General features: G+C 50.1%; 1 protein-coding gene across 1 annotated transcript; it reads left to right on the top strand.

Moving 5' to 3' along the window:
- The first annotated feature begins 631 nt into the window (after nt 1–631).
- Nucleotides 632–13,995, top strand: ZNF346 (zinc finger protein 346). The gene is made up of 7 exons (XM_084636354.1): nt 632–719; nt 1,191–1,294; nt 1,397–1,492; nt 2,764–2,908; nt 4,707–4,946; nt 7,769–7,862; nt 11,839–13,995. Exons 1-7 carry the CDS (start codon nt 659–661, stop codon nt 11,942–11,944), a joined length of 846 nt encoding a protein of 281 aa, XP_084492480.1. The 5' UTR covers nt 632–658; the 3' UTR covers nt 11,945–13,995.
- Nucleotides 13,996–14,548: the final 553 nt, after the last annotated feature.

The raw sequence follows: 14,548 nt of genomic DNA, 5'->3' as shown, positions 1-14,548 counted from the left end.
TCCTGGAGGCAGGCTGCCAGTGACTCCCAGCTCTATCCAGGTAATCTTCGGTCCCTCCTGCTTGCAGAGAGAAGTGGATGCGGCCCAGAGGTTCAGGACCCACACAAAGGCCCCCCTGCAATGCATCCGGGCCCTCACATTCCGTTTTGAAGCCCGGGGGGTGATTTGGGGGCCGACGGGCGGCCTGCGAACGCTGGAGGATGCCAGCCCTGGGGGTGGGGGGTCATTAGCCCTGGGCGGCGGGATTCCCGCCCCGCGCGGTTCCAGCCAAGCGGAGCCCAGCTCCGGGGTGCCGGCGGCCCAGGCCCAGGCCCAGGCCTGCGGGATGGGTTGGGCACACGGGCCTGGGTACCGTGGGCCGGGGCCTGGCGGCCGGGCTGAGCCTCGGCTCCCTGCTGGGGCCAGCGGACGCCGCCGCCCTTCGCCGGCTCGAGCTGGGCCCTCGGACAGGCCGCCCCGTCGCCATGGGAACCCCGCCCGGGCCGCCTCTGCCCGCAACCAACATGGAGGCCCCGGCCTGCCTCCTGTGTCACGTGCCCTGCGCCGGCGCCGGAGAGCCGAGCGGAGCTCGCGGCAACAGCGGCCCCCGCCCCGCGAGGAAGGAGCTCTCGCGATAGCTCCGTGCTGGGGGCGGGGCCGGCCGGGGCGCCAGTAGAAGATGGCGGACGGGGCGGGTAGCAACGGGGACGCCGCGGCCTTGCCGGTGGGGAAGGAGGCAGGTGGGTCCGGGCCCCGCGGGAGCTCCCAGGCCTCTCCCAGAGCCGGGGGGGGGCAGCAGCGGGGCGGTGCCCGGGCCCCCCCGCGCCCGCCGAGGGGCTGTCCCCGGACGAGCGCCCGCCCGCCCGTGGCCCGTGTGGACGGGCCGGGGGCCTCCGCTCGTCCCGGGAGCGGGCAGGGCGTTCGGGGCGGCCTTTCCTCCTCGATTCGTGAGCGCCCGCGCCCCGCCTGGCCCCGGGGGGGTTACTCCGCTTCCGCAGCACGGGAGATGCGGGTTCGGGTGTGCTGAGACTTATTCTTTACTCCTAAAGATTTAAAATCCAAGACACGAGGCCCCCTAACTACATTCACGTGAGAGCTCTTGGAAGACGGTAGCCGTGGCCCAGTGTTATTTCAGGGTCCAGAGTCTCTTACTAGGCGCTACCTTGTTTGAGAGTAAACTGCAACACGTCTCCGCGTCTTGTTCTTCACAGTTGATCGTATGATCCGAGAGAACGGCCACGTTTTCACAGACGCTCAGTGTAAAGTGTGCAGCGCAGTGCTCATCTCAGAGTCCCAGAAGCTTGCTCATTACCAGGTACTGCAGGCAGCAAGATGTTGCTGGGTTTCTTATTTTGGATGTAATTGAATAGAATAGTTGTTGACCATTAACCCGATTTTCTTCCTCACTCCCTGCTAGAGCAAAAAGCACGCAAACAAAGTGCGGCGGTACATGTCGATTCACGGCGAGGAGGAGTTCAGTCAGGGGAAGAAGATAAAGCTGGAGACCAAGCAGGTGATGTAGAAAACTACAGGGCCTCAGAGCTCTAGAAGAGGACTAGCATCCTGTAAGCACTGAGGAGTGCTTCGTTGACAGGGACTTAGCCGGTGCAGTGGAATATGGAATAATACATCAGAGAGAGGATTGTTGAAATTGGGTAACTTAGGGCTTGTCTACACTACCTGCTTGGTCAGTGAGCAGCGATCAATCCATTGGGGATCGATTTATCATGTCTAGTCTCCACTCAATAAATCGACCACTGAGCGCTCTCCCCTCGACTCCAGTACTCCACCTGACCGAGGAGCGCAAGCGGAGTTGATGGGAGAGCATCAGCTGTTGACTTACTGCAGTGAAGACGCCGCGGTAAGTAGGTCTGAGTACGTCGACTTCACCTACGCTAGTCACATAGCTGACGTTCCGTATCTTAGATCAACCCCGCGCAGTAGTGTAGACCAGCCGTTAGTGAGGACAGCTGAGCCCTTGAGTTGCTACACATTGCTGCAGTGAGCACACCTCTTAGCCAGTGTGTGGCAACACCTGCAATCTAAATAAATGTGTCACCCCACCCCACCCCGATAGAAGTACTGCTATGAAGCAACATTTGGAAGGACAGGTGAGGGTGAAAGGTGATTAAGAGCAGTCACAAATGTAATTGCTATGGTAACTTACTGTCAGTGAGCATGTCCTGTGGAATTAATTATATTGCTGGAGTTTACTTTTTTGGATGATCTCTTGTTACTCAAAGTTCCCATTGCTGGTGGTTGTGGTGCCTTTAAGGCATTTCCAGCCATCTGCCTGCAGGATGATTATGCAGTTTGAGTAACAGCTGCAAGTTTTATCACTACTTCAGCTTTAATTCCAAATCTTCTCCAGTCCAGCCTCTTGCATATGCCCACAAGGAATACACAGTTCAGGGATGGTATAAAAGGAGGATCTGTGTGTGTGGTGGTAGGTTCAGAATAAAATAGACACTGTTAACCTAGTCAGGTAGCTTTGAATTATAGCTGACAGAGTTGGCTGCAATGCTTTGTATTGCGTGGTCCATATCTTGTAGTGAATAGGCTGGGAACCTACACCAGTTCAGCCACCTACTTTGTCCTCAACTCCTCTGGGTCATAATAGCCTGCCAAAGTGTGCCACTACCTAATGAAAGTGAGACTAGTCAGAAATGAGAACACGGTTCTTCAAAGGAAGGAATGAAGCTGTACCAAATTCCTCGGCCTTGACAGCTGAATACGTCTGGTTGCTTCAGATTCTCAAACATCAATGTTCCTTCTTGTGAACAGGAGAGCAGCAGTGGAGAAGACCGGAACAAATGCTGCCCCATCTGTAACATGACCTTTTCCTCTCCCGTTGTGGCCATGTCTCACTACTTAGGCAAGACTCATGCCAAGAACCTGAAGCTGAAGCAGCAGTCCCCCAAAATGGAAGGTATGGCCGTCTGCAGTACTTGTACGGGTGCCCTGTGAGGGAGCAGCACAAGTAGGTAATCTTCCCACTCATGTCACATCATGATTTCTAGATTAGTGTGGCTGAGTACCTTGCTACAGCTCTGGCATAAGGGTGCTAATGCTTTCCCAGTGAGATGAGTGCTGTTAGAAATCAGAAGCATGTGGCAGCCTGGTGAAACACATGCCAACAACTCTGTTTCCCCTTTTGGTAGTCTGTTTTGTAGACTTGCATTGCCCTGAAGCTTGCTTTAAGAAAAGTAATTATAATTTGGAGTGACTGGAGTGCCTAGTTCTCCATGTACAGTGCATGCAGAGAGAGTAGACTTCTGCATCCCTTCTGGCATTCTTATCCTTTGGAGCCTCTGCGTTGGGTCAGATAAGGAGACTTTATAAAAAGAGGTGCTCATGAGGAGACCAGGTCACTTGCTCACTGCGGGAGCGTGCTCATATATTTTGAAGGTGCCTAACACTGTGGCATAAGAGTATATTGCAAGTGTTTTCATCATACAGCAATGGAACTGTGTGCATTTGTCAATTAACTTAATCAGGCTCAGTCCTGTTCCAATGAAGTTGGTGGCAAGGCTACTATTGACTAATGGTGCAGGATCAGGTCCTCCACACACAATTTAAATATCATACCATTGAAAGAAAATTACTCTGAAAGTACAGTTGTGACGCAGCAGGGCGGGGGGAGTGTTTGTCCTTGGAATGTGGCAGGGGAGTTTCACTGGGGATGAAGAAAAGGAGGACTTGTGGCACCTTAGAGACTAACCAATTTATTTGAGCATAAGCTTTCGTGAGCTACAGCTTGCTTCATCGGATGCATACTGTGGAAAGTGTAGAAGCTCTTATTATATACACACAAAGCATGAAAAAAATACCTCCTCCCACCCCACTCTCCTGCTGGTAATAGCTTATCTAAAGTGATCACTTGAGCTGTAGCTCACGAAAGCTCATGCTCAAATAAATTGGTTAGTCTCTAAGGTGCCACAAGTACTCCTTTTCTTTTTGCGAATACAGACTAACAGGGCTGTTACTCTGAAACCTGTCACTGGGGATGGGAGACCTGAGAGCCTGTAACCTGAGCCGGGAGGGGGAGGTAACACCTCTGCCCAGGAAACTGGACAAAGGCTGCAGGAGAGAGCCTGCTAGGGGGGTTTCGGTTTCAGTTTGGTGCTGGGTGGTGGATGCAGGGAACCCAAGGGCTGGGATCTAAGCTCCTTGCCCCCCAGAAGGACTTGACTGAGGGGTCCTGGTTGTACCCACAAGCTCTGTTTTAGACTGTGTTCCTATTGTCCAATAAACCTTCTGTTTTACTGGCTGGCTGAGAGTCACCGTGAATCCCAGTAAGAGGGGTGCAGGCCCCAGACTCCCCCACGCTCCGTGATAACATTATGGGAGGGTTTTGCTCTGTTCTTTATCTTTTCTTTCCCTTTTTCCATTTGCTGGAAGTGAGCGACATCCTTGTGGGTGGGAGGTGATTTGTTTCCAGTTTCTTTAAATATGTCACTGTTGGCCTGCTGTGCTCTAAGATATGGCCAAGGAGGATCTGCAGTTCTGATTTAACTTGGAAACTCTGACTTGTCTTACCATCTGATGTTTGTTTATGGGATATGAAAGGAAAAGATGTGTACAGATCCAAATGAAAAGCCTCCAACAAATCTTGTGTCAAAAGCCCTTCTCTGTAGAAACAAACTGAAAATTCCAAAGACTGACTCTGGCTGCTTAGTTTGTACATCTCTAAATATTGGTAATTGGCGTTCTGTTTTGTTTTACAGTAACGATGCCTCCACAGAAATCCCCGGCTGACCTCCCTCCCTCTGCTGTATCTTCCAACGAGGAGAACCAGAACACTTCTGACCCTGACAAGTTCTGCAGCCTGTGCCATGCCACTTTCAACAATCCGCTCATGGCAAAACAGCATTATGTAGGGAAGAAACACAGAAAGCAAGAGACCAAACTCAAGCTGATGGCACACTATGGTCGTACCTCTGACACGCCTGCTTCCTCCTCCATGGGTGAGTCCTGGGCAGCCAAGCTTACCAAAGTAGCTGACGGATGGGGTGGGAGGGTCTCACGGCGGCAGTGGGGGGTGTGAAAGCTTTGGGATTGATACCCTTTTGAAGGGAACAGAATGAGACTTACAACAAATTGCACAATTTTTGTTTTTTAAGGTAGGATTGGTTAGTGTTTCCATTATAAACCCCTGTTATTGCTTGGGGTATTACCTTAGCTGTTGGTAATTATATTGTCTGTCTAGATGTAAAGTTTCAAGACATAAAGATTCCGAGGGATCTTAGGAGCAAGTTGAATTTCTAGCAAGTGGATTGCTCCCAAACTGGAGCTACAGAGGCGGCAATCAGTGCGCCAAAGGTACCTTTCAGGGTGCCCTGCCATGGGAGAAAATGCTGAGCTTGCACCAATCTTACTGCTCTATGATGTATACATAGGGACTGCAAGGGGTTCTGCCTGTTTTGACAGTCTTTCCAGTCCTATCTGATGAGGTTGTGTGCTTGCTGTATCCCAGCACATACTGGAGGGAAAGCTGAGCTATTGAGAGGGATTTGTGGACTGTTTAAAATTATGTTCTCTTTTGGTAACTGCTGTTTATAAACAGTGTTGTGTATAGAGTCTCTGTTAAGATGCAGTGAAGGTTTTTAAAAGCTCACAATAAACTCCTCTGTACCTCCCACTGCACCTCCTCACACCAGAGAAACCAGACTTCACATTCCTGATATTTTGAAAATAAAAAATAACAGCCAGAAGGAAATCCTTTTCAATAGACCTCCCTTTCGGGCCCTGTTTCGCTAGTCTAAAGAGACGTAAAAGGGCACAAGCCCAGATTTTAACCCTTTGCATGTCGCCTTTCAGGCGCTGATGGCACTAACAAGTAATGGGTATCGATACTAAGCAGTCTTCCCTGCCCCTTGAGCAGTAAAACTGAAGATGCCAACGGCACATAATATCCAGCTTTAGACTAGAAATGGTCAGGCAATGGAGTGATCTGATGGTCTAAAAATCTGCTCCTTCCCTAATCAGTAGAGCCCTGGTTTAGTGTCAGTCTTCTGTTGTGACTCAAATAAAGATAACACTAAGTCATTTAAATTCTGACCCTGTCAGGTGCAGGTGGATGCTGTGACCCCTGGGATCTTTGTAGTAGACAGACTGTACTGTTGCTAGAGTAACTGTACTCTTCCATGGGATGTTTGAGGCACCTGAATGCCTGTCACATCTCGTGTTACATTTAACCTATCACAAACAAGATTTCAGAGTCTGGACTGCAATCAGGAGCCACTCTGATATGCAGCACAAAGAGCATTGGTCTGAACTACTTGTCTATTTTTGTCCAACTCCTTCAGCTGTCAGATCTTTGTACAGTTGCTATCTAGCTCTTTCAGATGTCATACACCCACACTCCCCTGCATGAAACCTGGGGTCCAAGTCAAATCTGTGCTTTCCTGGAGGCTCTGGCATCTTCTCTAGCATGGTCCTTCCGGTTATCTCCCTGGACTGCCTATCTTGGGGCTGTGCCTATCTTGATTAGCCCGCAGTCACATCTAAATTCTTCTCTTTTATATAAGTAACTTTAGGTACCTCACAATTTAAAAAGCTCCTTTTAAACACAACCAGCATAGGGTGGCAGAGATGCAGTTTAAATCGCTTTAACTTGAGTGTCTTCCCATAAGGAAGTATGGTGGACTTAAATTTTCTGGCCTGGGTTATGCAGCAATGCAGACTAGGTGGTCATAAGTCCCTTCTGGCTCTTAAAATCTGACTCTAGATCACTGTTCTCAAAGTTAAATGGCCTAACAGTCCAAAATCTTGACAATACATCAGCATTGTAAGGAGCGTTTGCTGCATTGCCCTTCGCGCTGTTAGTTGTTGTACTGCTGTTTTTTCCCCCTAAGTTATGTTGTCTGAAGTGTGTGTTCTTGGCCTCTTAGTTGTTTCTTAAGATGCCTGTTTTTAGTATTTTTTTGTGTATGGCACGTTAGCAAACAGACGGAGCCCCTGCCCCAAGGAGCTTGCAGCCTGAGGGTCTGAGCTGGGAATGTACACAGCAATTCTCATCTTAGAAAAAATTCTGTGTAGTTGTCCCATGAACTAGCCTCCTACGCTGTGGCATGTTTTCCACTCCTGATCCCACTTCCTTGTGCTCAGCATCTCTGACCTACAGTAGAAGTTCCAGAAATCTCACTCCAGCTGGAGTTTGACATCGTACCCAAGAGCACTGATATATCGGAGACAGCAACCAACAGGAAAGAGTTCTGCAGTTTTGTGTATCAGGACAGAGCTTAATGTGTGACTGAGGGATGGCATACAGAATCTCATGCTGTATCTTAAAATTTGATGTTGTGTATATAATCTTGTGGGGTGCTGTTTCCCTTGTACTTCAAGTTGAAAAATTCCCTCTTTGAAAGTTCGCTGTCTGAAACTGAGATGCACAGATCAAGAGGGAAGTGGAGATGCAGAGGCATTGCTGTGTCTGGACTGAAAACTCTCAAACCCTACCCCAGGCCACTGAAAGAGCGTGAACTACCTCAGAAACATTACAGTGCATTTTGTAATGAAGAAACCTGCACTCTGATTGGAGACGTTGTTTTTGGCTTGGCACACTGTTCCCCAAGTGGCTGTGGCCTCTGTTAAGAATCCATTGGTGGGGGCAGATAGAGAGCTTGCTATCTCCTCAGCCAGTCAAAATGCTGGATTTTACATGCCATTTATTTCTGTTTAGCAACTGTTTCACTGGTGTGTCCAGTTGATTGATTTATCTTGCTTATTTCTACCTCAGGCACCAAGTGATTGGATAGCTGTTTGTTAACATTGATGTCTGTTTCAGCTGGGAAGGGGTACCCCTGCAACACTTGTAATGTAGTACTGAATTCCATAGAGCAGTACCAAGCTCACATCAGCGGCTTCAAACACAAGAATCAGTAAGTGACCTTTGGTTTAAATGCATTTACAATGGCAGTAGTTAAAGTGTATCGTTCCGTTTCATGCCATTGAATTGGGGGCACTATTTCAGTATGACTCTCAATCAAAATGATGCACTTCGAAAATTTGTGCACCTCCTTTTATGACCGAGATCCACTAGTGTCTGCTTACACAGAGACGTGGTGAGGGAGGTAATCTCTTTTATGGGAGGTTTCAGAGTAACAGCTGCGTTAGTCTGTATTCGCAAAAAGAAAAGGAGTACTTGTGGCACCTTAGAGACTAACCAATTTATTTGAGCATGAGCTTTCGTGAGCTACAGCTCACTTCATCGGATGCAAATTGGTTAGTCTCTAAGGTGCCACAAGTACTCCTTTTCTTCTTTTATGGGACTAATTTCTGTTGGTGAGAGAGGTTTTTGAGCCACCCAGAGCTGCTCTTCCGGTCTGGAAAAGGTACTCCCAGGGTCACAGCTAAATGCAAGGTGGAACAGATTGTTTAGCATCAGTAGTTAGCACCTATTGTAAGGGGCCATTCAAGGGAGAGTGGTGTGGGTTGAAGGCTTGTGGCTGTCTCTCTGGGCATGGCTACACTGGAAATTTCAAAGCACTGAAGTGTGCGTGTGGTCACGCATGAGATGGGAGAGAGCTCTCCCAGCGCTCCTGGTATCCACCTCCATGGGAGGGGGGATTAGCTGGGAGTGTGGCTCGCACTAGCATTTTAAAGCACTCTGACTCGCTGCGCTTGGGCGGGGGGTTCACCCCCCCCAGAGCCAGCAAGTTAGAGCGCTATGTAATGTAAAAAGAAAAGGAGGACTTGTGGCACCTTAGAGACTAACCAATTTATTTGAGCATGAGCTTTCGTGAGCTACAGGTGAACACAAGTGCCACAAAGTGCCACAAGTCCTCCTTTTCTTTTTGCGAATACAGACTAACACGGCTGTTACTCTGAAATATGTAATGTAAGTGTAGCCAAGCCCTCTGTCTGTCTCTCTCTCTCTCTCTCCCTCTCCAGCAGAAATTAATCTAATAAAAGATTACCTTACCCACCTTGTCTCTCATCCAGGACTGACACAGCTATGACTACACTGCAGTTTACACTCTGGTCAGTTTTGCTTAGACAGCTCCCTCTACAGGCCGATCCGTGGTGCCACACTAGCATATTATTAGGGCCCTACCAAATTCCTGGCCATGAAAAATGCATCATAGACCGTGAAACCTGGTCTCGTGTGTGTTTTATCCTGTGCGTATACCGATATGACAGGGGAGACCAGCGTTTCTCCACTTGGGACTCCTGACTCAAAAGTGAGTGGCAGGGGGGTCGCAAGGTTATTTTAGGAGGGATCATGGTATTGCCACCCTAACTTCTGCGCTGCCTTCAGAGCTGGGTGGTCGGAACCCAGGCGCCCAGCTCTGAAGGCAGCACCCTGCCAACAGCAGCACAGAAGTACGGGTGGCAACACCATATCAGGCAACACCACCATTCTGCGCTCCTGCCTTCAGAGCTGGGTGCCCAGAGAGTGGCAGCTGATGACTGAGGGCCCAGCTCTGCAGACAGCAGTGCAGAAGTAAGGGTGGCAATCCCATACCATGCCACCCTTATTTCTCCGCTGCAGCTGGCGGGGCTCTGCCTTCAGAGCTGGGCTCCCAGCCAGCAGCTGCCGCTCTCTAGCTGCCCAGCTCTGAAGGCAGTGCCAGCAGCAGCACAAACGTAAAGGTAGCAGAGTGGCCACCCTCTTCCCCCGCCCCCCCAGTAACCTTGCGACATCCCCCCCACAACTCCTTTTTCGGTCAGGACCCCTACAGTTACAACACCGTGAAATTTCAGATTTAAATAGCTGAAATCATGATATTTACTATATTTAAAATCCTATGACCATGAAATTGACCAAAATGGACAATGAATTTAGTAGGGCCCTACATATAAGAGCTGTTTGCTAGTTGTGAACCAAAAACACCAACCAGCTGCTAAGCAGTAAATAAGCCATATAACATCAGGCATATGTCCCATATGCATGGACATCTCAGGTCAAGTTGTCTAGCCTTCCTTCTGCCAAGCAACATTTCTGGAGCAATAAAGCTTTTGATCTGAAAATAGCCTAGCCGGAGAGCTGTTTGCAGCTCCAGCATTTTCTGCTGCCCTGTCTGAAGTTGGCGCACTCAATCATAGACAGTATCACTCAGGCCTGGTCTACACTTGGGGGGGGATCAAGCTCAGATACGTCGACTTCAGCTACGCTATTCTCGTAGCTGAAGTTGTGTATCTTAGATTGACTTAGAATCACTTACTTTGCGTCCTTGCGGCGTGGGATCGACGGCCACCACTCCATCAACTCCGCTTCCGCCTCTCTCCATGGTGGAGTTCCGGAGTCGTTGGCAGAGTGATTGGGGATTGATTTGTCGCGTCTACACTAGACGCAATAAATCGATCACTACCCACCGATCCGGCAGGTAGTGTAGGCATGGCCTAAGTGTACTGTAACCTGAGACACTGTGCCCCTAAGAACCATGCACACCAAATTACCTGCTCTACTTGGTGTATTACTGGCCTGAGAACTAGTTCCAGAAGCGTAGGCTGCTAGGCAAAGATCTGATCCATTATACCACAAACATTTGTACTAGACTCTTCCAGTTGGGAGCCCTGATTCTGAGCTTTAAATTAGAGGGTTCTCGTAACGAAGCCAAACTGGTAGGGTGAAGTGTTCCTTAGAAAGGGAGGGGAGCTCAGTAGTAGGAAATCTCCGTGGTGAAAACCTACTTTCCAGCCACATGTTCCAGAGATGCTCAGAAAAATCTGGGAATGGGGACAGGCAGAAGGAAGGTGCTTCGCTACCCTTCTGTACCATGGGGAATAGCAGCCCCTCCTTGGGTTTTGTAACGGTGGGACTATTCCGGCACAGGCAAACTCCCCTGTCAGAAGGGTTTGACAGTGTCCCAAGCCAGGACACTGCGCTGGGGAGGTGCCTAGCCTTTACAGCGCAAGGTGCTGAGGGCTCCGCCTGCCCAGAACTTTGGCCTTTGTTCTGACCTTGTTTGCATTTGTACAAGCTCAGGACACTTCGGGGTGGCAGGAGGCTGTTAGTGTCCCCCTCCAATTGTAGGTGCTTGTGGACTCGCACGCATCATTCACTAGTGCTTGTGTTCCATATGTACCTGGTGAGCTGGCTTCTTGCACTGGGGCATTGCACCTCCAGGCAGAGGCGTGGCATGTGCACAGTGAATGAGCTCCTCAGCCTCTAGTGCTGAAATAGGACTAACGCCTGCTGGCATTTTTAGTGACCTCTTAAGTGTTGTTAGCCATTCTGTAGAGCCTTCAAATCCGCTATGCTCTTCGCAGAAAACACAAGTGGGACCCTACCCCAGCTCCTTACACTGCACACATCTACCTTTCTGTAGCTGAGAACACCCACAAAGACGCTTGTCTACCACACAGGGTCCTTCAATGCTAGTCCAAAGAACAATGTCACGAAACGTGGCCAGAAAAACTCCGATCTCCCTCTAGTGAGGCAGAGCAATAATTCTCCCCATTACAGAAAAAACCCTCAACAGTGGAGTTTCAGCAGGAAGCTGCTTTTAGCTCCCAGGAGCACAAATTCCGGGGTTGCCAGTCTTTGGCACCATTGTAATTGGTTTGTTCTAAGCTGCGATTGGTCTAAGCCCTTGTTTGCTGGCTGCCAGCTCCAAGGTGGATTCTACAACCTTACTGAGAAGAAATTGAGGAAACTTGGTTTATAATGGAAACACTTGACAGACATTAGAGTGGCGCTGTCAAGCACTGGGTGCTGACTTTTGTGCTTAGTTCTGTAAATAGGTCACTTGAAAGCACGTTGCCTTGATGTAAGTGTGCTGCCCAGCTGCAATAGGGTTGTTGCTGATGATAGCAGTGTTTGTTTTTGCAATGATAACTGACAGACTCCAGAGTGGTTCTGACTATGTCTACTCTTCCTTTCTTCCCCTCCCCCCTCCATTCACTGTGCAGGATGCCAGGAGCAGTGCCCAGCGTAGGACGGTTCCCAAGGCAGCAGTATGTTCGGGAAGAGTCAACTGCCCCTGGGGGCTACAGTTACTTCAGCCAGGACTTCTAGAGCAATCTGCAGCCCTTTTCTTGGAGCTGTCAGAGGCCCAAGAACAAGCATTCTTTGCCAGCCCACAGTGGCTTCATTATCCCTCTGGATAAGCAAAGCCGTTCCCTCCTAGGTGCGCCTGTAGATCAGCCCTAGGGCTGGATGTCTCTCTTTGATGAAGGATCCAGCAGAAGCAGACATTAGCCAGCAGGACCTCGCTCCCCAAGAACGGTTCTCATTGTGCAGTTTCTTCCTGTGTGGCTGGTGGGGTGAGGATGTGTCTGGTACAGGCAGGGTCCAGCCGCTGCAAACGGTCTGTCTCAAGGCCACCTCCTCCCTCACCTAGAACAAACAGCCTGGAATTCCTGCATCTGATGAGCCAACACCCTGTGCCAGGGGTATCTGTCACCGAAGGAAGGCTCCTGGCTCTCATAGGGCAATGGCTAGGAGGTGAGGTGTGGATTAGACGCTTCGCTACACCAACAAATTAGCCTTGCCCAGGCTTAGACTGGGAAATCCTAGCGCTGTGTTTCTTCCTGCCCCCTCCCCCAGTTGGGTTTGTGCACAAAGTTTCTTGGTCCACTGACTGCCATTAGGGCTTTTCTGTAGCTCTGCACGTGTTGGTTCTGGAGCATCTGTTAGGGTGGTCTCTTTACATAGTTACTGTGTATGGCATACAAAACCTGCTGCTAAAACAGGGAGCAGACAGGGCCCTCAGAAGTAGAGAATACAAGCTGCTGGGTCTCCAGAGAACTCTCAGGACCCCATAGGCCTCCACTTATGGCGCTTTTCACTTGAAAGGAAGGAAACTTTCAAACCCTCCTTGCAAAGGTTTCTTTTTATGTCAAACATTCGTGTCAGTCTGTTAGAGGAAATGGTTGAATCAGATGTCCTTCATGCAAAACCTAAAGATGTTAGCAAATCTTGATGTGGTGCTAGCAAGGCTGAGCTCCTTGGGAGAATGCTCCCAGACTCGTTAGAGGAGACCCCCGAAGGAAGGGCTAAGATGGCTTTGAATCTCAGATCACATTTGTGTGGTATTTTTTTTTCCCTTCAGTTGAGGTATTTTCCTTTTAGTCTCTACTAAGCTTCTGCACAGAGCTGCACTCTTCCAGCTGGCCTGTCCATGGGTTCTTTCTGACAGGCTGACACCCCTTCCCTGTACCAGGCCTTGGCAAGCCCCCATTTGGCTGTCCTCCCTATCTCGTCCCTCATGAGGCTTGTCTTGGGTCCTGGGGTTTCCCACACCTTGTGCAGGTCTGTTGTGCTGCTTTTATCCCCCAGGAGTGACATCCATCCCTCGAAAGGGGGAGACGTGCCCACTCTGCGACACATGTGGACAGTGATCTCCTGGGGCCAATAGGAGGGAGTGTTACAGCTGTGGATGCTGCATGTCTGCTAAGGCTGGGGAGAGTGGTGGTTGGGCATTACCGCTTTGTGGCTGGGATTCCGAATCAAGGCCATTGACTTTCTCCTTGAGCTCTGTGTGAAGCAGCTAACGTTGGAGTAAGACTGGGAGCTGGCCTGGGCTCCAAGGCGTAACCAAGATGACAGGCACGGGGGAAGTGAACACACAAAGCAAGGGGACCAAGTTGGACGCTAATCTCTGAGCTAACATCTCTATGGAGTGAACTCCTTCCCCTCCACAGTCCAGGCTGCAGCTCTCCTCTGCAGACTGTCCTGCATTACCACACTAGAAGAGGCTGCTGCTGGTCTGCCTAGTGCTTTCCAGTCTTGCCATACGGCAAGACCCACAGGCTGACTCTGCCCTGCTGAAGAGCCCTTCCCAACGAGCAGTAAATTCTAACAAACTGAAGGGAACACCGTGTGCATTCTGCACACTCCCATACTGTGCTGCTTTCTAGCTAGCTCTAGTCTCAGTGTGCCGGTCTCCAGAGTCCCTGGTGGCAGGCGCTGTGTGTTAACACCAGGAGCTCTCCACTTCCAGCATCACAGGAGCAGTGCGCAGGTCTGCTCCACTGCCCAGGCTGCCTCCTCTGCTACCCAGTGTCCGTGTACCTGCTGTTCCCCTAGGATAAGGTCTCTAAATAGAGGGTTACTGTGCGTGTGTATTGGCTGTTGCCGTTCCTGTTCATGCTCATGGCAGAAAAGCAGGGTGGGGTGAGCGGCACTGGTGGACCAAAGTGCATCTTTGTCAGCCTGCCGGCCTGGGGTGCAGCAGCCCAGGGCATATTGGGGCTGAAACCCAATCAGTGATGGGTTTTCTCATGCTGCTGCTGTGAGATGGTGACCGGTAGCTGGTTTCCAGCGAGGGCAACCACTGGGTCAGTACGGGAGAGTCCAAATCTGGACGCTTCTTCCCCTTTCACTGTTCCAAAACTTGTGCCAAACATGTTTCCCAGCTGGGTTGGCCTGGGCAGTTGTAAGAGAATATATCCTATTCCTCGCAGGCCTGAGCTGGGGTGTGGTGGGACAGACAGCACAGCTCTGCTGGTGTTCAGCATGCATACGTCCCACTCACAGCAGGACAATGTTCTCATGCATCAAGGGAACAGACTTAGCCTAGTCCAGTCTTTCTCCTCATTCCTGCCTGGTTATGCCCAGGGCTCTGCACCGTATGTCCAGGTGTAGAGCTTACCAGCTGATCAAATGACAGATTGGCCC

The sequence above is a fragment of the Lepidochelys olivacea genome (genome assembly GCF_965140295.1).
Source record: "Lepidochelys olivacea isolate rLepOli2 genome assembly, chromosome: 8".
NCBI classification, from domain to species: Eukaryota; Metazoa; Chordata; order Testudines; family Cheloniidae; genus Lepidochelys; species Lepidochelys olivacea.
The sequence above is the reverse complement of the archived record's forward strand: the minus strand, read 5'-3'. Positions and strand labels throughout refer to the sequence as shown.